At 40.4% G+C, this 27425-nt stretch overlaps 1 protein-coding gene across 2 annotated transcripts; it reads left to right on the top strand.

The window, feature by feature from the left end:
* Positions 1-2410: 2410 nt before the first annotated feature.
* Positions 2411-24993, top strand: smad1 (SMAD family member 1). Of its 2 annotated transcripts, none has more exons than XM_085459021.1 (7): positions 2411-2536; positions 16075-16542; positions 19835-20098; positions 20191-20307; positions 22117-22338; positions 22562-22818; positions 23402-24993. In XM_085459021.1, exons 2-7 carry the CDS (start codon positions 16143-16145, stop codon positions 23543-23545), a joined length of 1404 nt encoding a protein of 467 aa, XP_085315147.1. In that variant the 5' UTR covers positions 2411-2536; positions 16075-16142; the 3' UTR covers positions 23546-24993. The 2 variants fall into 2 exon arrangements, with proteins under 2 accessions (XP_085315147.1, XP_085315146.1); XM_085459020.1 differs by having other exon boundaries at positions 2472-2536; positions 15984-16542.
* Positions 24994-27425: the final 2432 nt, after the last annotated feature.

The following is a 27425-nucleotide window of genomic DNA, read 5'->3' as shown; positions in this document are numbered from 1 at the left end:
TGATACAATAATAAGCACATAAGCACGGTAAATAAGCAACTGTAATTGATTTGTATTTTTATTGCTCACATAATCTTGTTTCCAGCGACTGCATGAGTGAATTTGTATGACCTGAAATGTAATTTGCTTCATGTTAGCCACCGCTCCAGAAATGCAAGTATTTGCATTTTTGCTGTATAAAAAAGAAGATGGCCGATACTCGTCTGTTAAATAATTAAATTTGCCAGCAAATCTTTTGAGGATCTGTAACATCTTTTTTTTTTCCTTACCGTTGCATCCAGTGGTTCCCAAATATGATTCAGGGGCATGGGGGGGCATGTGAGTGTTTTTAGATCACAGGCCAGTGACAAAGAAGATTATACTCCTATCAGTGTTGAAAAGGCTTTAAAATATTCTAACTTCTGAAATCTATACATTTATTTCAATTTCCAATTTCAATTTTATTTATATAGCGCCAAATCACAACAAAAGTCGCCTCAAGGCGCTTCATATTCATTTATAGACAATATCATTGCAATGCTAAAAAATATAAAGCAAAATATAGGCAGGTGTTGCTTAACCCTGTCTTAGCTGTCAGTTTTGTAGCTCTGGAGTACTGGAGTTGTCTGTAATAGAGCATAAAACCTGTAAACTTGAAATGTGTTCTTTACATTGTTCATTTGTTTCTTTTTGTTAAGGTCGCTTGTCGAGGTGGAGATCCATTTGACCACATTAAGCTGTCTGGGAAGCTTGTAACAATGACTAATATTTTATGAGCTGAGCTGTCATGTGTAACAAAGTGGAATTGTTTCCACTTTTTGTTTCCACTCTCAGAGATATTATGAAGCAAGGTACTTTGGTTCAGGGCCCGCTTTTCACCAGAGAGCAGAGCACTAGGAAGCAGCAGTGTAAAAATCTGAAAGCGTGATATGCGAATATAAAAGTTAAATTACCTTAATTGGAATATTAGAGGTTAAATTTTGCTCTTCTAATGAGATAAAATTCGATGAAGCCCCATAGAGTCTGTAAAAACTCAGTAGGCTTTTCTCCCTAATAGGACTATAAATGTATGAGGTCTAATGTGCTGCTGCCCTGTGTGTGCGTGTGTGAGGGGAATCCTCTAGCAAATAAAACAAATTTTGGGGACCCTTCCTCCTATCCCTTCTCATTATCATCATCACGATCATCCTCGCCGTCCCTTCCTCCCTCCCTTACACCCCCCACCTCCACCCACCCTCCCCGCTCGCACTGTTTTCCCAGATTTATTCACGTGCGGCTCGCTCCCGCCTCGCTCAGACATTCTGTCGCCAGCGCCGTGACGTCACCTGCGCCAGAAGCCTCCTCCGCTCTGAACGTTTCCCTCCGCCTGTCTTCAAGATAATCTAGTCCTCCTCCCTCCTCCTTACTACACTTTTTAAAATATAATGAAAAAAAACAACAACAAAAATCTAAGCCCGTTTTCTGCCAGTGTTAAGTATATTTAAGCCGTCATTGTATGTTTGAGCAAATTATTACACTAATAAGCCTGTGGTCACCCTTTGGACACTTTGTGGCGTTTTTCAACTTATATTTCATATTTTCGAGGATCTCTAATAACATCTACGAGCTCTGACTGTTTAAAAAAAGACTGTTTAAAGTTTACTTATCATTCAGATAAGATATCGCGCTTTTGTCGCTTTTGTGACTTATTCAGATCTGATCAGATAATGGGTTACTTCCCCTTGGCCCTCATGGTCAATTCAGAGTCTGCGGCACAAGTATGCACAGATTGGGCTCATTCGTGTGCAAGAAACTTTCATGTCCTCTGCAGCTGCTGTCCTGCAGGAAGGCTGTGTTTTCATGTGTCATCGTGCAGTACTCAGTGGGACCCTAAAAAGCGTGCATCAGTGTCTGAGGAGGTGGAGATGGTGGCGTGTATGAGCATGTTCCTGTGCTTACTGTGCTCTTGGGACACGTTTGTTCTCCTGGCTGAACTGTGCTTATCATGTCACAGTCAAAGCGAGAGGGGAAACCGAGAGGTAGGCTTGAAGTTCAGGAGTTCACAGAGAAACCACAGAGATGTGTCACTTAAAAACAGCCTCTCGGAAATATTACTGCTATAGATAAAAGCGAGCTTTTTCAAAATACTTCCCCATTTAGTCCCGATAGATGTCTGTTGTATTGGGGGAGCCAACAGAGTGGTAAAGATTAAAGACTTATTACTTAGACGTATTACTTAGAGACTCTCTTCCCGTCTCCCAAAAACCCCGACATTTCACCTATCTTAACAGACACGTTTTGCACTAAAGAAACCTCACACCTTTGCACTAAAACCGCACCGTTTCGCTATTACATAATCCACTTCCACGCTCTCGATGAAGATGTTAGATGTGCAAAAAGTAGGTCTGCCTCTTGCCGGTGGGGCCGCATCTCGCGGCGGTGTGATACTGGCGCTCGGGAGAGTGTGAGACGGCTCCGCGACTCACTGACGCCAGGCCAAGCAGACCCACAGTCAGGCGGCGAGAGCACACAGGAGGAGCCAGCGACACAGAAACAGAAAGCTACAGAGGAAGAAAAGGTGCGGTAAAGTTTTTATTTCTTCACAGATTTGTAAATGAAAGCTGCCTTTAACTGTTTTATTTCGGTAACCATAGTGTGCTCGACTCTTTTTTTTTTTTTTTAAAGGAAGTAGATCCCAGCGGTTATCCGCTCATCACTGTCAGTTGGCAGCTTCAAACTTTTTTCCCCTCTTTTTGCGCACACTTTATCAGACAGCAGTGGAAATTTAGCCTCAAAGTTGTAAATGTCTTGTACACATCTTTTACAAAAGGGGGGGAAAGTGGGTAACTTAAGGAATTTAGCAGCAAAGGTTTCGCAGAAATGTTGTAGAAGCGAAGCTTTTCGTCTAAAAGCTAAACTCCCTTTAATTCCCCTTAAATCACCATAAAGAGTTCACCGGGACGAGGTCTTCCGTATTTAACTATGTAATCCATTTGCAGCTGGGAATGATGATTATTGTGCTATTTTTAAACTACCGCTTTTTCTTCTTTTTCTTTTTTTTTGCTTTGCTTTTTTTGGGTGGGGGGGGGCATGCATTATGCGGATAAACGGGTGGTCTTTCTGTGTCATATGTTGTTATTTTTCTTCATCAATTAGCTGTTTAGTCTGTAACATAAAAAACAAATGGAAGAAATGGCCACCAGTCGCCCGAGGGCTTCATCTTGTTCTGTGTAGAAATTAGTTTACGGTGACATTGAACAGAAAAGGAGCCAAGCTTCTCCTCTTGAGAAGCAAGAAATTGGGGGTTTAGCAAGTGTTCTTTTCCCCGTGATAAACGACTGAAAATGCTTGATAAACTTATCAAGACTACTCTTTAAGTTTCTGATGATCACCTAATTAATTAGCTAAATCTCTTGATTTAAAACGTTACACACTTGAAATGTATCATATTTGGATGCCACTAAACGATATATCACTCTATAATCAGTAAACACGTATTACACCTTGCCATTTGAGGCTTTAAAAAAGTATATTGTTGTAGTGTTAATGTATGCAGACTTAACGTGGCTGTTCAGCTGGTGCACTTCAGAGGACAGTGTCCCCATGTGTTTACGAATTTCTGCCTGTGTGAGTGTGCATGTGAGGGAAGATTGCAGAGGGAGGCAGAGACCTACAACAACTAGAGCTAGCTCTCTTGACATTATTGAAGATGACATATCAGATTACTCAAAGGACAGGAATTTGTCCTTGTCTGTGATCGCATTCTCAGTATGTTGTGCTTTAACTTGTATTTACGCTTTTTTTCCAGCTTAAAAATAAGCATGAAGCCTCTTGAATGTGACTGTCATTATCAGAGGCTTTTATGAGCTTGATATCTGCATCAGTGAACGCAAAGCATGATATTTTCTATCATCCATTCACTATAACAGCTGCTGGTAACTAGTAAACTGCAAGGTCTCCATACGTTGCAGGTTTTCCTTTATGAGAGACTTAAACCAATATAAACTCTTTAGTTGACAGTTTTAGATAAGCACTGTTCTTCTTGGATAAATAGAAGAAGAAACATGACAGATTTAAACCTTAAGTCTTGTGTCCCTGTGTCACTGTATGGTTGGGATAACATGTCTGCTATGTGTTGGAGCGAAGTGTCCACCCTAACACAACACAAACCCAACGCTGAGTTCCGAACATGTTTGAAATAGCACCATGAAAACCCATGTGTTTGATAGTTATGTCTGCTGTGGTAGACTGACATGTCTGGGATGCAAAGAATCTGATCCCAGTTCAGTCTCGTCAGAGTCTGAACCATCCTGACACTTTTGGTGCAGGTTTCTAGAGTTTTCTGTATCAGCATTGGAAGGATGCTGAGCAGTGGATGTGTTGGTGACTTTTAGGAGCCCCTCAGGTCAATGCCATGACTGTGATTACTTCGGGGTTTGCTCTTAGACTGTTGTGTTGATTGGTTCTAGGTCTAGCTGTTCGGTGTTAATTCTAGGGCTGCTCATTTATAAAGTCATTTCTCACGATTGCCATAGTGGCTTCATTGAACTTAAAATTATTTTTAGAGAATGACAAAAGTATTGTAAGTGGGACTGAAAGCCAAATTGTTAGTGCAGCACAATAACTCTTGTTTTAAATATAGTTTGAAGCCAAAATTGTAATTAAAATTTGATTAATTGTACATGTCCACCTAATGTTGTTTGCAACCAACTGAAGTAGTTATTAGGGAGCCTGGAAAAACGAACTCATCATATTTTACAGCAGATATGTTACTTTATGTTAGCCACAAGGTGCACAATGCAGTTATGCAAAGATATGCTGCTTTTGCAAGACTGTACAACAAGGAAAGTTTGACAGGTTAATTATATATATTTTTCATGTAAAATGCCCTGTTCTATATTTATTTATTTATTTATTGCATAAAATTGCTAAACTGGGCAGCTTTTTTTGTTTGGCCGAGAGTCCAAAGATATTTAGCTTGCAATAATATGAAACTGATAATTGTAGGACATCTGACTAAGAAACTGGAACCAGAGATATTTTAGCTCTTTCTTTTCTTTTTCTTTTTTTTTTAACAACATGATTTAAATGACAAGTACTTTAAGTATTTTTCTTAGTACTAATGTTGATTTCTCAAAAGGATGTTAAAAATGACAGCTGGTCTCCTGTTTTAAAAGCGATTTGTTGGCTCATTAAAAAAAAAAAATCCTAGCCTCGTTGTTAGAAATGGTATTCGTAAAGTAGCCTGTAGTGTATCCTTGTAGTGTCACGATTCACATAGTAATGCCCCTTGAAGGCTCTTGATGTTGAAGTACTAGCTGAAGAGACCAGATATGTGAGTGTTCTTCATATCTCTTCCTCCCCAAACACTCAGCCTGTCTTAGATCTCAGGCTTCACCATCACTCTCACTTTTTTCCTTCTGTCTCTGCATCATTCCTCCTTTCTTCCTCTCGCTTTATCTATCACTCTCTTCTTTCCTGCACTCCACGGTTTATAGCCAGTGACTCCATTGAGCGGGGGTTAATGGAGGCCCTATCCAGGACCCTGCTGATAAATAATGTAGCTTCTTTATAATGCTCCATCCCCAGGGAGGGTCCAGAGAGCATCATTACTGCCTGCTCATCCTACACAGCCCAGGCCTAAATTGATTAACAGACACTGGAGCAGTGCAAAATGATCCATGGGGCTAGTGTAGTGGCGAACAGCTCGCACCAGGTGGGTTAAAGCCTTCCCCTGTCAGTGTCGCATCATCCCACTCTGTGCTCCCATTAGCCTCAGTTTCTGTCCAGTGGGCTAACTGATGGCCATAACAAGCTACCGCTAACACAATAGTGAGAGAGCATTGCTCAGACTTGGCTATAGGTAATGTTTTTATGGAGCTGTTTAAATGATAGTATCCGTTTCCATTTTCATAGAGGAGAGAGCAACGGCCAAGGCCACTGCAGGCATCTTTCTTTAATGCCTGTGTCACAGATTAGAGATGATGCTCAAAGTTTGATGGTTACATAGAAATTTGAAGTATGGATCATGTGTGGATTGAGTTCATTTAATAATTTATTTGGTTAAAATGTGTTTGAAATATTAACCTGAATGTGAAATCCTATGACATTCTCCCCATCTGCTTGCTAAGTGATGATGTAACAATCCTATTTAATTTAATTTTTTTTTCCTGCATTGCATTAATTTGCGCTTAAAAACATTCCTGCAGCATGTTCCCAAATAAAGCCTGGTGGGTTCTCCATGTATGGCTTATTTACACAATAGTTGTAGTACAGATTATACTGTATTACTACTGTTTACACTCACCACTGCAATTTTGAATTGCAAAGTCAGGTTTGGTGTGACTTCTCCAACTGAAGTCAAACTTCAGGAGGCACTTCAGCTAAAAATTCATTTAATAATAATAATAATAATAATAATAATAATAATAATGAGATGAAGAAGAATCTGGAGATGTTCATTCTATCAGCAAAATGCCAGAGTTTTTGGATGAGATCTTTATTATAATATCAGTGACACACCTGTAAAGTTTTATTTGCACGTAGATAGGCACATGTATACTCACCAAATTACTCAACATCACCTATGTTATAGTTCCTGGTACAGTAGAGTTTTCCAGGACCACATAAAACCACACATACATGACAAAAACAATACCAGATATACTGTTGCTGCAGGTCATAAATACTTTTCAGACACTTATTTGGAAAGTTGGTTCACAGAAAGGCCGTTATGTCATACAGGCATCCTAGTCCATACATAGATATAGGAGGAGGGGTGCGTTGGCGCCTTTTTGTTTTGACTGCCTCACAGAAAACTCCAAACTAGCATTGTCCAAAGAAGAAACACAGTGCCATATCAGGGCCTTTAAATAAGCATGTGGTCAGGCTAGCAGTCGGATGTTATTGACTGCCAGGGCTGGAAATATCTCAGAGACATAGCCTCCATCTGCAGCTGAATGACAGTACAGGATTGTTAGGTTTGCTCCAGATGTTACTGTACAAAGCTTTGTGGAATCCTCCATCTGAAATGCATTAAAGTTAGTCTTTGTGCAGTTAGTCCTGAGCTTGTACTAATAGCACTGGTTGTTACTGAGAGACCATCAAAGACGCTCTGTGGCTGGATATGAATCAGAATAACTTCTTATATGTCTGGGTGGTGACCCTGACAGAAATAAGATGATGCTGATGTTTACCTTTTGAACAGTGTGGGGTTTTGTTTTTTGTTTTTGACACAGCATCCTCAGCTCTCGCGTAAATGTTTTAATTTTTTTGAAAATGTGCTCAGTCAGATTTGCTTTAGACAAGGCCAGCATAGAGATATAGTGTATGTCAGCTTTTAGAGATTTTTAATTTGTATTGATAGTTATGTGAACGGATGAGGTTATGCTACAACAGCAGCAGGCAGCCAGTAACAGCAAAGGTTTTTTTTCCCATTTTTTTTATTTCAGTTTTTTTAGACCAAGAGAAATGCGTCATACATTTTAGGTTTAAAACAAGCAAGACAAGTGTCAGAAGTTTGGTCATATGTATGTTCTTTTTACTTGGTGTTTGATTAACAAAACGTGTAGGGGTGGGGGTGGGGGGGTGTAAATTAAGAGTTGGTTTTGATTACCGTATTTTCACGACCATAAGACGCACTGTACTAAAAGACGCAGTCTCAGTTATGTGTGCCATTACTGTATTTAACACACACATAAGGCGCACTGGATCATAGGGCGCATACAAGTACCGTATGCGTATTTAAAAATAAAGCGGGAGCAAACCTGAGTTCGGTACCTTACTCACATTTCTATTACCGGTAATCACCATCATCAACAACACACAAGCATACAAGTGTGCGTATTTAAAAATAAAGCAGGAGCAAAACAAAGTTTGGTACTCACATTTTTATCATCAATCAAACCCATCGAAGTCCTCATCCTCTGTGTCTGAATTGAACAGCTGTGCTAAATCTCCATCAAACATGCCAAGTTCACTTTCTTCACTGTCAGAGTCACTTTCCGTGCCGTGCGGCTCCTCGGAAATGATGCCGGCTTTTGCCCAGCGGTTGGAGTTCCTTTGTCAGGCCTCCCGGAATGACAGGAAGCTCACAGTTCATTTGTTTCACTAGTTTTTTCACATCGGCTGTGAGATGGGCACGCATAGAGTCACAGATTAAGAGCGATGGTGATGCGTGGAAAAAACCACCTGGTCTCATACACCTCCCTCAGCCACTCTTTCATCATTTCCTCATCCATCCAGCCCTTTTCATTTGCCTTAATGATGATTCCTGCTGGAAACTTCTCTTTAGGCAAAGTCTTTCGCTTTAAAATCACCATAGGCGGCAGTTTCTGTCCATTAGCATGGCAGCCAAGCACAACAGTAAAAGAAGACTTTTCATACCCCGTTGTGCGTATCGCTACCGTGCTGGTCCCCTTCTTCTCCACAGTGTGACTCACCGGGATGTCAAAAGTGAGCGGGACCTCGTCCATGTTTGTGATGTGGCTGGGCTGGATGTTTTTGTCGCCGATGTGTTTGCTGCAGTAGGAGCGGAAGATGGCCAGCTTTTCCTTATAATCCGCTGGAAGTTGCTGCGCTACCGTAGTCCTGGTCCGGATGGAAAAATGGCACCGTTTCATAAAACGAAAGCACCAAGACGGACCTCCTTGGAAATGTTCAATGTTCATCTCTTCAGCTAGTGAAACTGCTTTTAGCCGAATGGTGACCGTCGAAACGCTTCTCCCACTCGTTCTTTGCTCGATGATCCACCGCTCAAGTCTTTCCTCCAACTTGGGCCACCTCGCCTTATGTCCGCGGAAACTCCGCTGCGTTTTCTTGACCTGCCGGAGCTTGTTTTCTAGCTTCCTCCATTTGCGAACCATCGATTCGTTAATCTTAAATTCTCTCATGGCTGCTCGATTTCCATGTTCCTCCGCATAGCTGATGGCCTTCAGTTTAAACTGTGCTTCATTTTCAGGGTTGTTAAAACAACGATGTTCCACATAATGCACATATGTGCGATTGTCCGGTATATACGATCAACGCCCACACTTCACCCTTTAGCGTTCTCATGGTGTTCTCTACTACGTCCTCCTTACAACACACAGGGCGCACTGCGCTACAGGGCGCGCCGTACTTTTTGAAGAAAATCTAAGACTTTTAAGTGCGCCTTATGGTCGTGAAAATACGGTATATTCAAATATAAACTATTTATAGAAACCTTTTTTTCTTCCTTTTCCTTTTTCTCTGATTTATTTTATTTATTATATCATTTATTATATTTACCTTAAGCAAGCCACTAGTTAATGTAGGGTGCAGTCGGTGTGGATTACTTAAAAGACCCCCAGGACAGTTGATGATGTCACCTTAATCTCATTTTGTAAGCAAAACAATTATTTGAATAAGTCAGTTTTTTTTGTTTTGTTTTTTTTAAATACTGTTATTAGTAGTAGTAAGAATTTTAGCTGAATTCCCAAGTTTTGGTAAGAATTGTACTTGTCATTAGGGCTGCACGATTTTGCATAAAATGAGAATCACGATTTTTTGGCTTAGAATTGAGATCACGATTCTCTCACGATTTTCTTTTCCAGTATAAATATTTATTGCACTTATTAACTGCACATCAACTTCGTAACAGCTGAGACTGAACATAAAAACAATAAATAAACATAAAAACAACAAATGTCTCACGTTTTGTTGTTGCCGCAAAATGTTGTACTGCTTGAAATTCCGTGTCCACCGTTGCTCGACGCTGCGTGTATAGAGCAGGTAGTGCAGCAATAGAAAAATAGTTGCGGGACGGCACTGTGTAGCGTTTGTCTAGGGGTGTTGATCATTTTCCTAAATCCCTCGTTTTGCACAGTGTTGATGGGAGCCATATCTTTGGTCAGGTGATAAGTAATAGCCTCCGTAATTTCTTTGTGCCTGCGGGAGATCGACGGGTATGGGGAAGCGCTGTATAAGGTTCCCGTTATTGATGTTTGGGTGGTTGACCCGGGACGGATTTTCTCCTGTCACTTTCTCGTCATCCCTGACGTGCTCTCCGTTGTTTTTTCCCTGCTAATTTTAGCATCACACGGCACAGCTTCTGTATCACATGGTATAAGGCTCCGCCCTTGTCATTTGTTGAGTAGGAAGAGTGAGCGCTTGTTTTTATGCAGATTACGTCCCGGATCAAAATGCGGTACAATCGTCGTCGTCTTTTTTTTTTTTTTTTTTTTTTTTAATCGTTGTCATTTGGAAATGAGATTGCACATAAGTATGAATCGAGATCGCGATTTTCTAACGATTAATCGTGCAGCCCTACTTGTCATTGTATATATTTTTTTTATTGTCATTTTAATTTCTTTTTAAAATAATTTTTTCATTTTCATGTTTGCATGCAAGGAGGGAGGGCTACTGGGGCTAGTCCTGCCAATGTTAGCCACACAGAAAACTAGTCTGACATTGTGTGTGTGTTTAAAAATGCAGTGGTCCTCATTTCAGTGACATTTAACCTAATTTTAGTAGTATAATTTGTTTTGGGATTTTTTTTAAAGGTGGTAGTTTTATTCTGTGTGTAATTATTATCAAGGCAACATTAGCAAAGGCACAAGACCCGCAGAAAAACTTTCGATAGATGAGTATATTCAATATATTGCCCACCCCTAGCTACCAGTGTACATTAAATTATAGTCAGTTATTTGTTTGTTTTTCCTTGTTTAAAAAAACAAGTAAAATAGTAACTAGGATTATTACTAGTTATAATTTGGTGGTATTTTTCAGGGGCAGAAGTTCAGAATAGTTATGAAAATACAGGTATCCGTAGAATTTACTAAAACCTTAAATGCCAAAGCCTCCTGATGCTTGTTGTGTTAATAAAGTTGACCCCCTTGACAAAACTAAGATATTGTGAGTACACAATGCCATCCACTTTATTCAAATGTTAATTTTAATTACCTAAAAAAAATTCACACCTAGTTTTTGCTTTTATGTAACTGTAACAGTCTTGGTATTAATACATGTTCCTCATAAATAGAAGAGTTAGTTTGCAAATGAAATTAGGGGTAACATGACAGAAATCTAATTTGACTTCAGTGAGAAGAGAGGCCACACCCAAGGATTTTCTTTTACCCCTCCTTAACTGTTTCACTACAATGAAAAGATGTTCATTGTGAAAGAGCCTGAGGGGAAAAAACGAGTCAGGGATGGTCAATTCAGGAAACATTTTTTGTTTTCCATCCTGCACCTGTGGAAAAGCCTGCAAGTCTCAGCAGAAGGAAGTGATGTCACTGTTGTTCAGGCGATGACACATAAGAAGATAAAACTCCACAGCTTGTTTCCTGTTTCTGTTAAGGTGGCGAGTCTTTTGTCAATATAAAGGTGTAGTTTTCCCACCATATGCCCCGTCCTTTCAATGATTGTAGCTTTGTATTACTTTTTAGATGAGCCAATTATATTCAAGTTAATTTTAGTTGTAACTTGCAGCTTTCCAGTCAGTGTGGTTGGCAGTAGTAAGTGTCCACGGCCTCCACAACACATGCACACAAACACACACACTTTGTAAATAGCACCTGTTCGTATCAAACGTCCCAGCCCAGATGCCAGTATGAGGTAGCTTACATAGGCAGTAGTTGTCAAAGATAGAAATCACTATTCATCCCATAATCTGAAGGGCCAGGAATAACTACAGAGCAGTCTTAATGATGTATTTGTTCCTGCTCTTAGGAAATCCAATATACTGCAGGCTTTACTGTCAGAGTGATGCACACTCGCCCACGATCGGTTACAGATAAACGCTGGTGGATTCCTGACACGCTGTTTATTTGATTCAAGGATCACATTTGAACATTCATCCTCAGCCAAACCTCAACCATAACTCTGTTTTATCTGCCTAATTGCATTCAGGCATAACTTGAAAAGAAGGTGGAACGAGGAGTGCTGAATGTGCTCTTGTTTTCCCTTTCAAAAGCCAAAATGTGTGTACCTTCTGACTACTGAATTGCTCCCGTGGGACCCCAGTGAATAGGCACATTTATACTGGGGTTCACATGCACTTCCTTTTTATTGTCCTACGCATGGCCAGATTCCTGCCCAGAACCGGTGTGCAGTGTTAAAGCTTTTTTTGATTGCTCGCCTCAGCAGGTTACTCATTAGAGGTTTCCTTCCTCTGAAATCTGAAAGACAGCCTTTTAAAACTCTTATTGGATTTCAGAGGTGGGACCAAGTCATTGTTTTGCAAGTCTCAAGTAAGTCTCAAGTCTTTATCCTCAAGTCTCAAGTCAAGTCTCAAGTAATGTCAGGCAAGTCAGAGTCGAGTCTCAAGTCACTGGTGTAAAAGTCCGAGTCAAGTCACAAGTCTGAAACTTTGAATTTCAAGTCCTTTCGAGTCATTCAAAAAAACGAAAAAAAGCATGTTGCAGTTATATGCTAAATGTAAATATTAGACCATGTAATTTTTAAATCTGTGTTTTTCTCAACACATGACAAAATAGTGAACTTAGAAAATATACACAAATTGTGAAATTGCACCTCTTTAAAATGCAGCTCAATTAAACCTAGCTCCAAGAATAATTTTCACCGACAGTTCTGAGATAAGCTGCATGTTATTCTTGGATGCGCTTGTAGGACTGGCTTTAAAATCGCATGACAAAAATATCATACACATTAAAAAAAAACTGCATCACCAACGTAGCCTGGACAACATTTGCTAGTTAGATGAAGTCAGCTATCTCATCGTAGCATATTTATATGCATATTTATAATCATACGGTTCTTGGAGTGAGTGCACACACTCATGAAGTTTAGTAACTTCAGGTCACTGCAACAAGCCCAGGTACAGTTTACCGACGGATGGGTGCAGGACCTTGAAACGCACCGTGTAGAACGAAAGACCATCATACGTATCATAAGTTTACCAGTCTCACAAACTGTCGTCATAAATACACATTCCTTAACCGTTTATTAATAGGACCTTTGAGCTCAACGATAATTAATTAGTAGTGGAAATAATTTCTGGTAGCATCACAGAAATGTAGCAGTGACAATAATACTGTATGCTGTACTCGTACTGGACAATTAGTGATACAAAAAAACCCGTTTTACCCTGTGAATAAAAGTATATGTTTTTGTCAATGTACCATAATAACAGAAGCGAAACGCAATATTGTGTCAGGACAATTCACTATTTATGCACAATAAATAAAGGAGCATAGCGCGACAATTTCTGTTCAGCGCCAGACTTGCTTGTAACCTATATCACCAATTATGTTATGAAAATGACGTATTAACTACTAAAAAACACTGACCTTCGTGTAAATGCTTGGAGCAGACTAACCTGTGAGCAGGAGTGTTCTGGGACGTTATATTTGATCTTTGAATGGCTGAAATCCAGGCCATCCGTCGCGTCTTTGTTACTTCGGAAACATGGCTCGAACAATTTCTCTTCAACGACGTAATCCGATAACAACCGATCTCTTTACCCGTCGGCTTCCCGTGGCTGTCATGCGACCGGCTATTGCAGTTAATAATACAACGGCTTCTTGACATTTTTGTGTTTCTTTTTATCGCTGTGTGACTGATTTCAATTGAAAGTCTGTGTGCGCTAGTACCTCTTGCCACGAGTTCCCAGAATCCTTTGCGGTTCTACCCGTGAATGACGTCACATTTTCAATCTCTATATAATATGCATGTTAAATTTTATATTTGGGGTAAAATATCAAGTCTTTTCAAGTAAACCGGTTCAAGTCCAATTCAAGTCCCAAGTCATTGGTGTAAAAGTCCAAGTCAAGTCACAAGTCTTAGAACATTTTTTCAAGTCAAGTCTAAAGTCATAAAATTAATGACTCGAGTCTGACTCGAGTCCAAGTCATGTGACTCGAGTCCACACCTCTGTTGGATTTTATCAAGCACACACTATTTTACCTAGCAAGTTGTCTTTGCACTGTTGAATCATAAAATCTCATAGTATGTACACAATATGTTTAATCTTCTCTGAAAATTAAGCTGAGAAACAAGATGAGAATAAGAGATAAGAAAGAAAATAATTCTAAAAGCCTTGATCATATCGGTGTGAATCAATATGCTGTCATATTGCACTTCCACAGACACACAAACATTTATTTGTTTGGTTATCTAACAAGCACAGTCTCGATAGTCTCTGGGTAGGTCAGAGTAAAATATACAAATGGCCTTCAGAAAAGCAACATAATACACTAAAAACGCATGATAATAAGTTTACCTGGAAACCTGGAATTAAATAGTTTTTAATCTTTGATTTGCCAACCCCTGACTAGGGATGGGTACCGGTGTCGTTCTGACATAAACGGTAGTAACCAGACCGAAAAGCAGCGCACATTTCGGTGCTTTATTTCGGTGCTTTTTTTTTCCTGAGCTGTGATACACTTCTAGCCAATCATTTTACGTTTCCGAGGATAGTAGGCGGGCCCAGGTACGTACGTTCTGTTAGAGCAGAGCTACAGATTAAAAATGTCCAAGGCGAAGCGGTCAAAAGTCTGGCTGTACTTCACAGCAAAATATGCAAACTCAGCAGCCTGCAACAAGTGCTTTAAGCTGATACTGTGATACTGTCAAAGGAGGTAACTCCTCAAATCCGATGAAACACCTGGCGACGCATAGCGTTTTTTTTTTAAAAGCCCAGAAATGCGCCGTATTTGATAGCTTGCTGCGAGACCTCACGCCGTGCAGATCTACTGCGGGTGGGTTGCCTGTTATGCAGCATCCCCCAAAAACCCGAAGAGTAGAGTCCTGGCCCCTAGCCCTGCCAGTGTAGCAGAAATGATGACGGATGATGATGGCAGCAGCAGCCGTTCTTCTCTGCGTGAGTAGCTTAATGTTGTTCGTGTGTAATTTACGTTGAGTAGACTAACCACGTTATTACATTAATGCATGTAAGGTGAACTAGCAAACATCATCATAGCTACATGCGGCTATCTTCTTGTTTGATGGCAGATGCTCCCTTCACCCTGGCCAAAAAGGCTAAAATGACCAAAGAAAAAGTGGAAAACAGTTAAACATGAGAGGTTTTGGACAAAGTTTGTGTTTTTTTCCATTGTTTAAGCACTGCTTCCAGCCAAGAGTGATACCATATATGCCCCATAGCTGCAGAAAAGGCTAACATTGTTATCTTTTTACAAAAAACAGCTGAACATGAGAGGTTTTTGGACCAATTTTGTGTTCTCCATTCTTTAAGCACCGTTTAAGCACCGGCACCGTTTCAAAAGTACCGATTTGGCACCGGTATCGGATAAAACCTAAACGATACCCATCCCTACCCCTGACTGCATTACATGATGCAGCTGTTTCTGTTGAAGTTGCACACTTTAAATAAAGTTCTTGACTAAATATGACCTTCATGTTTGTTTGGGAAAAAGTGTATTTAGTAGTCGATGAGTCTAATCACGAAAGTAATTGACATTAATTTCAAAATCTGATTTTGTTTGAAAATATTTAATATAATTTTAATATTGACAGAACTTGCTGGCTTTTACCTCTCTGATATATGGATATTCTTTAATTTCTGCTATTATTGACTGAATATAATCATTTGTTCCACAAAGATTTAGGCAGCACTATAATGTAATAAAATACCTTCTCCAGGTGTTTTGCCATATTGCACGGCTGCTTCTCTCTGTGGGATGTGCTAACTTTGCACATATAAGAAGTGTTCTCCTGTAAATGACATCAGTAATTGGTGGTAATGTGACAAGACAGGACAGGAAGCTATTGGGAGACTGTCTGGTTAGGGCTGATGATCAGAGGAGGGTGTCCTCTGTGACTCTCCAGCTCTTTTCCCAGAACCCATGACTGATATGACCAGACCAGCTGTATGGGTGAAATCATTGCTTGCTTCATTGCTTACACGAGCAGGTCTGTTAGTGCCGTTAAAGAGGAGGAGGAGATTTATGTTCATGTTTTGTAGTTGCAGCAGCTTTGTGAAACGGGCAGGCAGTGACGTGTACATCTTTTTGTGAAGGACTTTAACTTACACTTATGTAAGTTATGCTTATACTTCTTAACTCACACTTCTTTTTATTTTTTTCTAGTGACTCTGAAGAGGACCTTGTCTTGCATCTTGGAAGCCAAGGATTTTAACATAAGAAAACAAACAAATAATATTTAAATCTTTGTGTTCAGAGACTGGACAGTGTCCAACGACTGGTTGCGCTTCCTTTAGGAGTGGGGAGGAGGGCGGCTTGGCCAACATGAATGTCACTTCGCTCTTCTCCTTCACCAGCCCAGCCGTGAAACGGCTGCTGGGTTGGAAGCAGGGAGATGAGGAAGAGAAATGGGCAGAAAAGGCAGTGGATGCTCTGGTTAAGAAACTGAAAAAGAAAAAGGGAGCCATGGAGGAGCTGGAGCGGGCTCTCAGCTGCCCGGGTCAGCCCAGTAACTGTGTGACAATCCCCCGCTCACTGGATGGACGGCTGCAGGTGTCTCACAGGAAAGGCCTGCCCCACGTCATCTATTGTCGGGTGTGGCGCTGGCCTGACTTGCAGTCCCACCATGAGCTGAAAGCGCTGGAATGCTGCGAGTACCCCTTTGGCTCCAAACAGAAGGATGTGTGCATCAATCCCTACCACTACAAACGAGTGGACAGTCCAGGTGAGTGAAATCCCGAGGTAACTTGAACGGCATGCCTCTACACTGACCTTAATACCTGTTTAAGATGTGCAGACTCTTTGACAGTGTTGTTATAAATTTTACATTTCACTCTTAAAGGTACTCAAAACTCGGATACTTTGCAATTTAAGTATAGATGACGGCATGAGTCAAGGTAGAGGAATTGCTTTCATGAGAGAAAAGATTGAAAGTATAATACAAGTATTCTAACTGTAAAATGAACAAAAAATCTACACATTTTTAAATTCAAGGACACTTGGGCCTAGTGGTTTGGATTAATGGTGATTTCCTGGTTTGGTTTTCCTGGCCATCTCATATTTATCATGACAAAATAACTATTTAAAACTTTTAGGATCCTCAAGTTTCTATATTTTCCTTTCATCAGTTCCTTTAATCAGTTCTGTATATTTTTTGTATGTTGTTTTAGTTACCTTCCTGTTTTCTGACAGATTTTGTCCCTAACCAGAATATCCACACAACTTTTTATTTACATGGATGATCATAGAGAGATGACATTTTTTAAAATTATTATTATTATTATTATTATTAAGGAGAAGTTCAGGAGGCTGGCCACATGGAAAGCGGCAGGGCACACACAATTAGATTTAACATATATATATATAGATAGATAGATATAGATATATAGATATAGATAGAGATATATAGATATAGTAAAAAAAAAACCAAAACAATAAAAATGACTTTACAAAGAATAAAAATAAAGATCTCAGGTAAAAAAAATAAACTCAGGATAATGTCTTTTTGTACTACCCGAGTTTGAGTTATTTCCTTGCCTAGGTTTGTCCACTGCTTTGGGGTTCTACCTGCAAAAATAAGACAAATCAAACACAAACTGGCCTTTTACTAAACACAAAATGAAAGTCAGCCGACAAGATAAAAACAGCTGTCTGCATGGTGCTGTGTGGGTGTGTATGTATGTAGCAGAAAATTCCATCTGGGCAGAATGAGGGCTTTGTTTTGGGCATGCTCAGTACTGCAGGTTCTACTTTTTTTTTTTTTCTCCTTTATCTTGAACACATGTAGACATACAGGCAGACACACTCTCAAACTTGGACGCATGTCACAAAAATTAGAACGCACACGCACACACACGTATGATTGCAGGCAGTTTCTCCGACGATGGCTGGAACAGGAAGATACTTAGTCTCTCACAATAGGAGGAAAGAGTTATTGGCTGCCATACAGACACTTTGTTTTCACAGCGGGTGGAAGAAAGGGCTAAGGTGATTTAACCCCACAGCACCTGTCTGGCCACACGACTCCCCCCCACAACAAACACCACAACACACCCTATTTTTCCTCTATTAACCCAGCCCACCTACTCAAACACATCCTGCCAATTTCCCTTCAACCTTATACATAAAAGCACAGCTGTCTGACTGCTCCACAAATAGCCTGTAAAATAAACATTTATTTATATATTGATCCATTGGCCTATTGCAGCACATTCAGGCTACCTGCAGGAATATAGACAGCAACCCGAGTCTCATCTAAAGTTTCACCACTAGCTTTATTTATCTGCAGAGGTATTTATAGACACAAGTGGAGTGTATATCTGTGGTTTCTACTGCACCTGAACAGCCTTCAGCCAGGATATTTACCCCAAGTGATGAATTCCACAAGAACAGCTTGCTTCAAAATGTCTTTTTAGTGCAGAAACCTGAGAGTCTGGGCCAATACTGCTGGCTAAGACTTACTGCCTGGAAGCTGACATTTGAAATGCGTAGCGACATCTGTGCGCAGAATGTTGAGTCATGGAAAGTGCCAGAAACAGATTTCCTTTGTTGTGCTGGCATCAAATAACTTATTGAGTTCAGATGTATCTTTTTCTACGTGGATAGAGCTTGATATGATGAGCACTTAAAGTAATTATCTTTCTTTGTTTTTGTTTTTTTGTTTTTTAAGATTGGGATTAATGAAGAATTTACCTCAGTGGGTAATTGTGGTGTTAGATAAATCATAACCTCGCTCCTTCTTACCTTTCTGACCTGTTAACCACCACTTGTTCTGCCCGTTCACTTCGTTCTTCTTCTTTTATCCAGCTTACTGTACCTTCCTTCCGCCTCACCACCATGGGAAGCAGAGCTTTCAGCTGCTCTGCTCCCAGGCTGTGGAACTCTCTGCCCCCTGAAATAAGAAATATTGGTTCTCTCCCCCAGTTTAAATCCCAACTCAAAACTCATCTGTTCAAATCTGCATATTCACTGTGAATCCACTGTTTGTTCATTTTATCTTGTGCTTTTATTTTATTGTTCTTATTTTGCCATTGTTTTACTAAGTGTTTTATCTTATTGTAAAGTGTCCTTGGGTGACTTGAAAGGCGCTCATAAATAAAATTTAATATCATTATTATTATTATTATTATTATTATTATCAGCAAAAAAAAAAGACAAAGCATACGTGCATTTCAACATAAATATGTTTTGGAACATCAGAAAATAAACTAAAATAATTTGCCACATGCTTGTTTAATTGTCCCAGACCTCCTTTGGGCCCTACACAATGAGGAATTTTGTAAGAAATAAAAACATTTTTTAGACATAAGCTACATCTACAAGTTACCTTATGAATGTTCTTACGCTACGGTTATGTTAGCCAATTGATCTTTGAGCAGTTCTGCACCAAAATGAAGCCTGTACAAAATATTTACCATTGCTTTACCTTGTACATTGTTCTTGGATCACGGTGATGGATTATTTGTAGCCGTTTGTTGCTGGGTTTCAAAAATAGTGGGTTTGATTCTTGTAAAGGAGTCTCTCTCAGGGCTCATCCCATGACTTTACCCTAGCCAATCATTGGCAAGCAGCCTGACGCCACATTTTCTGCTCAACTCGGCTCTCTTGGAACCTTGGTCGAGTAGATATTGAAAAAGCAGTCAAAGGCACTTCTAAATTTGTTTGTACGAGTAAATTGATTTGTGCATGAAAGGTTTGTAAGTACGATTTATGTACTCATTTGTGTTTACATACTGTTAGTAAATGAGGCTGAATGACTGCTGTCGCAGCTGTTTTGGCTGGCAGATTTTACATCTCCCAGTTTATATCAATATGTCATTTTCATCCACCTCTGATCTGAAGCATGGGAAAAAAAAAATCTCCTACCTTCTTTATAGATGATTAACTATGGGGGGGATTGTAATTTGCAAGAGCTTTAGTGTCACATAATACGACTTTCTAACGGGTGGAGGGAGTCCAATTTAACTCGACTCGGTATATTCTCTCTGAACACCATTTGTTTGTTTCTTCCTCTACAGTGCTGCCACCTGTCTTGGTACCAAGGAACAGCGAGTTTAATGCCAAGCATACGATGTTGCCTCGCTTTCGCAACCCCTTACAACAGAACGAGCCACACATGCCCCAAAATGCCACCTTCCCAGAATCCTTTGGTCAGGCAAACACCTTGCCTTTCCCACATTCACCTGGGAACAGTTACCCAAACTCACCTGGAAGTGGCAGCAGCGTCACCTTTCCTCATTCACCATCTAGCTCTGACCCCGGCAGTCCATTCCAGATGCCAGGTAGTAATTATTCTTCTGTTTTCTTTCTTCTCCTACACTTTTCCTCCACTTTAAAGCTCACTTGACTTTGCTCTGTCTCCTTCCTCATGCAGAGACTCCCCCTCCTGCCTACATGCCCCCAGAGGAGCAGATGAGCCAGGATTGCCCTCAGCCAATGGACACCAACCTCATGGCTCCACCATTGCCCCTGGAGAGTAACAACCGGGCAGGTAACCATGGTAGTTACTGTCTTGCTGGCACACACACACACACACACACACACACACACACACACACACACACACACACACACACACACACACACACACGTTTTGTGTGATATCTGCAAAACACTGTCTGTACCTGCTCACCTTTTTTCTTTATACCTCTTTTTTTTGGGGGGGGGTCACATGGAAATGCACAAAGTGAGAGGAAAACTTCAGTGAGGCCACTGTTCTTTATCCTGTCAGATAAAACGGCGTGTGGGCAGGGCATGCTAGTTTACAGTAGGCTTTGTCTGTGGGTGCAAGCTCAAGGGAAGCTCAAAGCCTCAGCAAATTAAGACAGGCCTCAAAGCCGTTTTATGGGGACTATAAAAGCTTAGGCTTATGTCATCTTTGCGGCGGGTAATAACTTAAAACTTGTTAACGATAAGGTTCACTAATTGCCTCCTACTTTTAAATCTAAAATGCGGTGCAGTAATTGCTGCTATCTTGACTTTGTGTTGTATACTTTATTGTGCTAGACAGACAGCAACTGAGCACTGCATTCATAAATGCGTAACAGACTAAGCAGTGGACATGTATTGGACTCCAAAGCCCTTTGATTCAGATTTTATATCTTATAGCAGTAATCATTTCAATCAGTAATCCAAAGACCTGGATTACAGCTGTAAAGAAGTTTGATGGTAGATGATGAGAGGTTTTAAATAAACCTTCAGACTACCCAAATATAGAGGGAACAAAGGTAAATTGTAGGGATTATGCGCTACTAGTCAACTAATTGTTGCTATTGTCACTAGTCTGTACCAAATCTACTAGTTTAATCTGTTTTACATTTTAATTGATACCCAATCCTGGTCCTTATGACTCGACTCAAGATAAGTGGAAGAAAATGGATAATTTAGTGTTTTCTCATTTTAAATTTTAACTTTTAATGATGTGGTTGTCATGAATTTTCGAATAGTGTGCATCATTCATAATGCACGGCACAATGCAACACACTGGTCTAGACCACTGGTCTAAGATATCAGCTGATGTGATCAGGTGATACTCTGGGACTGAACTTGATTTTGACCCTTTTTTTAAAAAAATATTTACTGTTTAGAGTTAAACTCGTAAATGGCTGCACTCTGCAGTTATCTGCTGGTGCAAACGCTGATAAAGCTCTGACTGCTGCCGGAACTTTTGTGTCATTAAAGCTTAGAGATTCTGCCCATGCATGCTGACAGCAGAGCTGTTAAAAGTATTCCTGGCAGTTGGAGTTTGGGGATTTTTTTCCAGTTCTCTTCCACAAGCTGCATCCTGTACAGGGGAGCAGGTTTCTATTGTAGGCCAGTTCTGGGAAAAGGACAGACAAAACACACCTGCTAGCCAGTGCCACGCTACAGAGGAAGTTTGGGAGAAGTATGCGCTTAAATAAACATGATTTATTCCCCTTACAGAGAGAGGGTGAGGCCAGCTGGCACCAGCTTACCCTGAGATACCAGGCTCAGCGAGCATGCTCACGTCCCGTCTTTTGACTGTTTGCCTGCTCAATAAACCCTGGCATGCAGACCACAGTTGGCCTTGACACTTTAGAATACACTGATTTGGGTCAGAATAAATGTATGGAAATGTGCTTGTTTATTTATGGTTATAGGCAACATGGAATAATTTGAATGAAAGAAGAGTCTGAAAGAATTTGATTAAATATTTGGTTTCCTGTCATCAGCTTCTCTGCACACGACTCTTAAATGCCCCTCACAATTGTGCCTGGTGTGAGGCATGTACCGTGTACTCTACTCACTCTAGTGACTTGTTAATGTGTTTCCTGTGCAGATGTGCAGCCTGTGGCCTATGAAGAACCCAAGCACTGGTGCTCTATTGTTTACTACGAGCTCAATAATCGTGTTGGAGAGGCCTTCCAAGCTTCCTCCACCAGTGTGCTCGTCGATGGCTTCACAGATCCCTCCAACAACCGCAACCGATTCTGCCTCGGCCTGCTCTCAAACGTCAACCGCAACTCTACTATTGAGAATACCAGGAGGCACATTGGCAAAGGTACAACATGGAAAACCTGTCGGTGACCAAAATGAAGCAATTGTCGCCAGACTAGCCTAAATCAATTCATGTTGTCAGCAGGAACTGAGATGTGGCGTAAAACGCAACGACAGATTGACTAAACATTCCAGTCTGTTGATTTCAGGTTGACCACACGGATGTTTGTCTTCTTTTGATAAAAGAGACTCATCCACCCTGTTAATACTGTACTACTCTCTATTAGGCGTCCATCTGTATTACGTTGGAGGGGAGGTGTATGCAGAATGTCTGAGTGACAGCAGTATCTTCGTCCAGAGTCGTAACTGCAATTATCATCACGGCTTCCATCCCACGACTGTTTGCAAGATTCCCAGCGGCTGCAGCCTAAAGATTTTCAACAACCAGGAGTTCGCTGAGCTGCTGGCTCAGTCCGTCAACCACGGCTTTGAGGCCGTTTATGAGCTCACCAAGATGTGCACTATCCGCATGAGCTTTGTTAAGGTAGTCTGGTTTGAATTTTCCTTCTAAAAAATTAATGTTTTTGGACGATAGATGTTTAGCTGCTTTTAATCAGTTTTTACCTTTTAAAAAAGGTTTATATGGCTCAGCAGTTGTACAAACAGCTGAGCAGCCACACACACAGTATTTGTTTGATGCTGTGTAACATAATTACAGTTAAGCATGTAACTATGTGCCTGTCTCTATTTTGTGGTTACGCTGTATAATTTTACATTGTTATAAATTAAATTCTCATAAAACTACAATAAATGCACATTAATGTTTACAGATAATCTGTAATTTTAATGTCAGCTGATGGTCTTTCACAGCTGACAGGAGATTTATTATACCATGAAATTTCAGTCAAGCCACACTTAAACTGTGCCCTGTTTTTAAAACTCTGCATTGGAGGGGGGTTTTTTTTGTTTTTTTTTGTTTTTTAAAGGCACTTTTTTAAGCTGAAAATTAATTTAAAGTGGTAAAATATCTGGAATGAGACAGTCCAAAAATAATTAGCATTTTCCATTTTCTTTTAAATCACCACCAAATTGTAAGAAAATAAAACCCGTGTTTTTGTGCTTTTCAGGGCTGGGGTGCAGAGTACCACCGCCAAGATGTGACCAGCACACCCTGCTGGATTGAGATTCACCTGCACGGCCCCCTGCAGTGGTTGGATAAGGTGCTGACTCAGATGGGCTCCCCTCACAACCCCATATCCTCCGTCTCCTAGGCTTCACTGTGCTCGGCACTGTGGATGTCCATATCCCAGCATTTTGATTTAAGTAGCAGGAACAGGGGTTAGCTGGTGCCAGACTGGTTTGTGTTTTTGTCAGACTGAAGTTTTGACTGAAACACAAACTGATCCGGGACTTTGAGGTTAGGCGGGTTGTTAAATGGGTTTGTTCTCTACTTGAAGGATGTCTGAATTGGGCACATTTACAGACTGGGAGAGGAGTTAGCAAGGTGAGCGTGATGCAACTGGAAGATACTTGATCTCTGTGACCAACTGTAATAATTAGACCATCATACTCATATTGATGCAAGTATCCTCTTTGATCTTGCTCCCGCAACATTTTTTTTCCATCTTTCTACTATTCTGACTCATAACTAGTTTGCATCTAATTCTTCCCTCGGAAATCCTGATATACACATGTAGTCACAATAATTATGGGACATTCCAGGTCACCGAAATGCAGTTGGTTTCTGTTTTCTGTCCAACTGCAGTCAGGTTGGCATGAAATGTGCTTCTGAAATGTAAACTGTTAGCAGGAAAATTTTCATCTCCCGATATGTAAAGAAGTGTGCCGGGTTGTCAAAATGTTTCTTAGATTATAATAAGTGAGAGCAGTTAAAGTTATCTGTATAACAGCAACATAAAATCCACTATTACAAGTAGAAGAATAATATGAGGGCAAAATTTAGGGCCATTTGAGCATTTAGTGTAGGATTTAGTGTGGTGCATGGCACTCAAAGGGCATTTCAGACATAAACAGTTTAAAGTGTTGCTCATCTTGTGTTTCAAATGAATTTTAAGAGGAAAAAACGGATAGTGTTTAGATATATTCACTATTAGATTATGTGCTGTGCAGTCTGGTTTTCAAAGCCTAGTTTGGTTAGTGTAGTGTTACACATTTAAGACTGGTAGCTGAACATGAAATGAAGCGGAGGCAAACACAAGTACAGTGTAGTTTGTCCCCTGCTGTATTCTCTGCAGCTGAATCTGATGTGTCATGCAGAGTCGAGTCGCATTGAGGACATTAATATTTCAGTGACTGCGCCTCATCATCTTATTACATTGAGCAAAACGTGTTAAATGACTGTTATGGGAAAAAGTTGAGTATTCAGATTTTAATCATGACTGAGAAAAAGGGTGTCAGCTACTGACTTCCCCAAATCATTTTCTTTTAATAAAATGCAGATTTTTGCCATTCAGTTATTTTTATGCTTTGAGCAATCCTGTTTGCTGTAAAACTATTGTACTCTTTACATTCTTTTTGTATTTTTTGAACATTTTTAGTTTTGTTTGCACTTTCACATGTTGCCTCTTTGTTTTGGTTTTATTTTGTTTTCGCTTCCTCTGTCTGGTTTGCTCAGTAAAAACTCCCAGAAAAGCAGTTTTATTCCATGAATATCAAGTCTCTACTGGAAGAGTCAATAAATTTGTTTCATTACTTGCAATATTTCTGTCTCTTTCATGACCACTGTCTCTGCATGTTTGTCTTTGTGTGACTTGGTTTAATTACAGGCCACCCATGCTAAGAAAATATGTATTGTTGGGGACTTTCTGTGTGCGTGTGTGTGTTCAAGGTTCTTTATTTGTCACATGGATAGTTATACAAGTATAACACACAGTGAAATGTAGCCTGACATGCTCCTCGACATGTGCAAAAATGGGGGGGGTAGAGGAAGATAGATAGATATATAGACACACACACTGGGTGAATGTGCAGTAGTAGCAGCAAGCAGGTGAATTCTGTACATTAATATTAATAGACATCTGACTATTTTACAGGATAGACAATATAAACATATTTAAAATTAAAGGAATTTGGAATGTACATTGTGCCTGGGTTTAGTGTCTGGAAGAGTCCTGACTCAGTCAATTATAGATGATGTGAGAGGGTGGGTGTGTGTTTAGGGCCCGGATGGCTTGGGGATAGAAGCTCCTCTTGAGTCTCTCTGTCCTTGCCCGGAAGATGCGGAACCTTCTACCAGATTGCAGAAGTTGGAACAGTTTGTTGCCAGGATGGGACGGGTCCTTCAGTAGCTGCGCTGCTCTAGTCCGGCATCTCCTGGTGTAGGTGTCCTGAAGCGGGGGGAGAGCAATCCTGCAGCAGCGTTCTGCTGTACGGATCACTCTCTGGAGAGCTTTTTGGTCCTTCACACAGCTGTTCCCAAACCACGATGTCATGTTCTGTGTGAGGATGCTCTACACAGCGCCTGTATAGAAAATCCTGAGGATCTTTGGAGAGACCCTGAGCTTCCTCAGTTGTCGTAGGTGATACAGGCGCTGCCTAGCCTTTTTGGTCTGGACCTGAATGTGGGCAGCCCATGTCAGCTCCTTGGTCTTGCCGACGTTCAGCTGGAGGTGGTTGTCCTGGCACCATGATGCCAGATTCTTCACTTCATCCTGTACTTCACACAAGTACACCGTGCGCCTGTACTTGTGTAGGGACATAAATTGTTGCACCCAGTCAGATCAGATTCTGGGGACAAACGGCAATTCCCCTCATTAATTAGGTTTTTAATGAGTAGACTTGGTTTAAGGTAAGAGTCAAGTGGGAAATGAATGCAAGTCACTGTAATGCCCTCTGAAGTGATGGAAGAGCTCCTCCTGTGTTTGTATGTATATTTGGAAGTAGACCTTCAATTAGAAACGCACAATTACAAGAGCATGCCAAAGCCAACTGCACCAGTGTTAAGCATAATTGCATTTTCAAGTAAATTGCATGGAAATGCATAAAATACCCCCCCACCCCCCCCCACCACACACAAACACACTTTTTTTTTTTTTTTTTTTTTTTTAAAGACACATGTTGTGATGGCACTGTAACAACCTTCAAAGGTCTTCTGGAAGTTGGTGAGTGGATGGTTTGAGTGTAGCAGTTTCATTTGACTTTGTGATGTGGGTGGTATGGTTGCAGTGTGGTTAGTGCTGCCGCCTCCCACAAGGCTGCATGTTTCCCGTAGGCTGCTCAGACGAGCATGTCAGGTGGAATAATCCCAGTGTTTTACTAGCCTGACTGTCTCAGGCCTGCAGTGTACTCAGAATAAAAGTGAGTCTCTTCCTCATGTGATTGACATACAGCATACATACAACACTGTTTACAAAACTGAATTTAAAGCACCACAACATACAGGCCATAAATGGCATTGTATAAATTATTATTGCTATATTTGAGCCAAACAGGAAAACTTGTTTTACTGTAGACCTCAAAAAACAGCAGGGATAAAATAATAGTTGTTTGTTTATTATAAGATATATTTTTATAGATTATTTTCTCTGTAATTGTTGTTTTGTTTCTCACTGGTCTCCAGCTCCTGTTACTGTGCTACATGTTTCCAAGTATTCAACACATCTTAGTTGTTTTAAGGCTTTTTGAACCAGCTTCTCCAGTCCCCCTTTAATTGATTCTTTTTACCAGTAAAATGATAACAAATTGCTGTTTGTGATCAAATCAATTTAAAAAGGGACTTTTTTTTAATGAGTTGTCATTACTTTCACGTATGGTCCACTATTCAAGCTCCAGCAGCACAGTGAAGCATTCTAATGAGGTTCATACTGAATTCAGCTATCTTTCTAAAACCCAGAGTTCTTTCCAGAGTACAATAAGTACAATCTTTGCACAACTTTAATAATGGTGAAAGCCCCATATTCACCATCCTTTGTCAAGTGTTTCCACGATCTCTTCTCTGCACATGTCCAAAACATCTCAGCCTTGCTTCCCAAAATTTCCTCCCAAGATCCATAGCTACCAGTTAGGTGATCCCTGTTTAATAAGGGAGTTGTTTAAAATTAAATGAATAAATGATTGGACAATCTAAATAAAGCCAAGCTGAAAATAAGTTTAGTACTTTTTGCTGTAAGGGAAAAAATGGTGGTGTTGCTC

The sequence above is a fragment of the Copadichromis virginalis genome, linkage group LG6, assembly GCF_057382275.1.
Source record: "Copadichromis virginalis isolate Kocher_CV1m ecotype Utaka linkage group LG6, C_Virginalis_male_GT1.1, whole genome shotgun sequence".
NCBI classification, from domain to species: domain Eukaryota; kingdom Metazoa; phylum Chordata; class Actinopteri; order Cichliformes; family Cichlidae; genus Copadichromis; species Copadichromis virginalis.
Note: the sequence above shows the minus strand (reverse complement) of the source record. Positions and strands in the feature narration are given on the sequence as shown.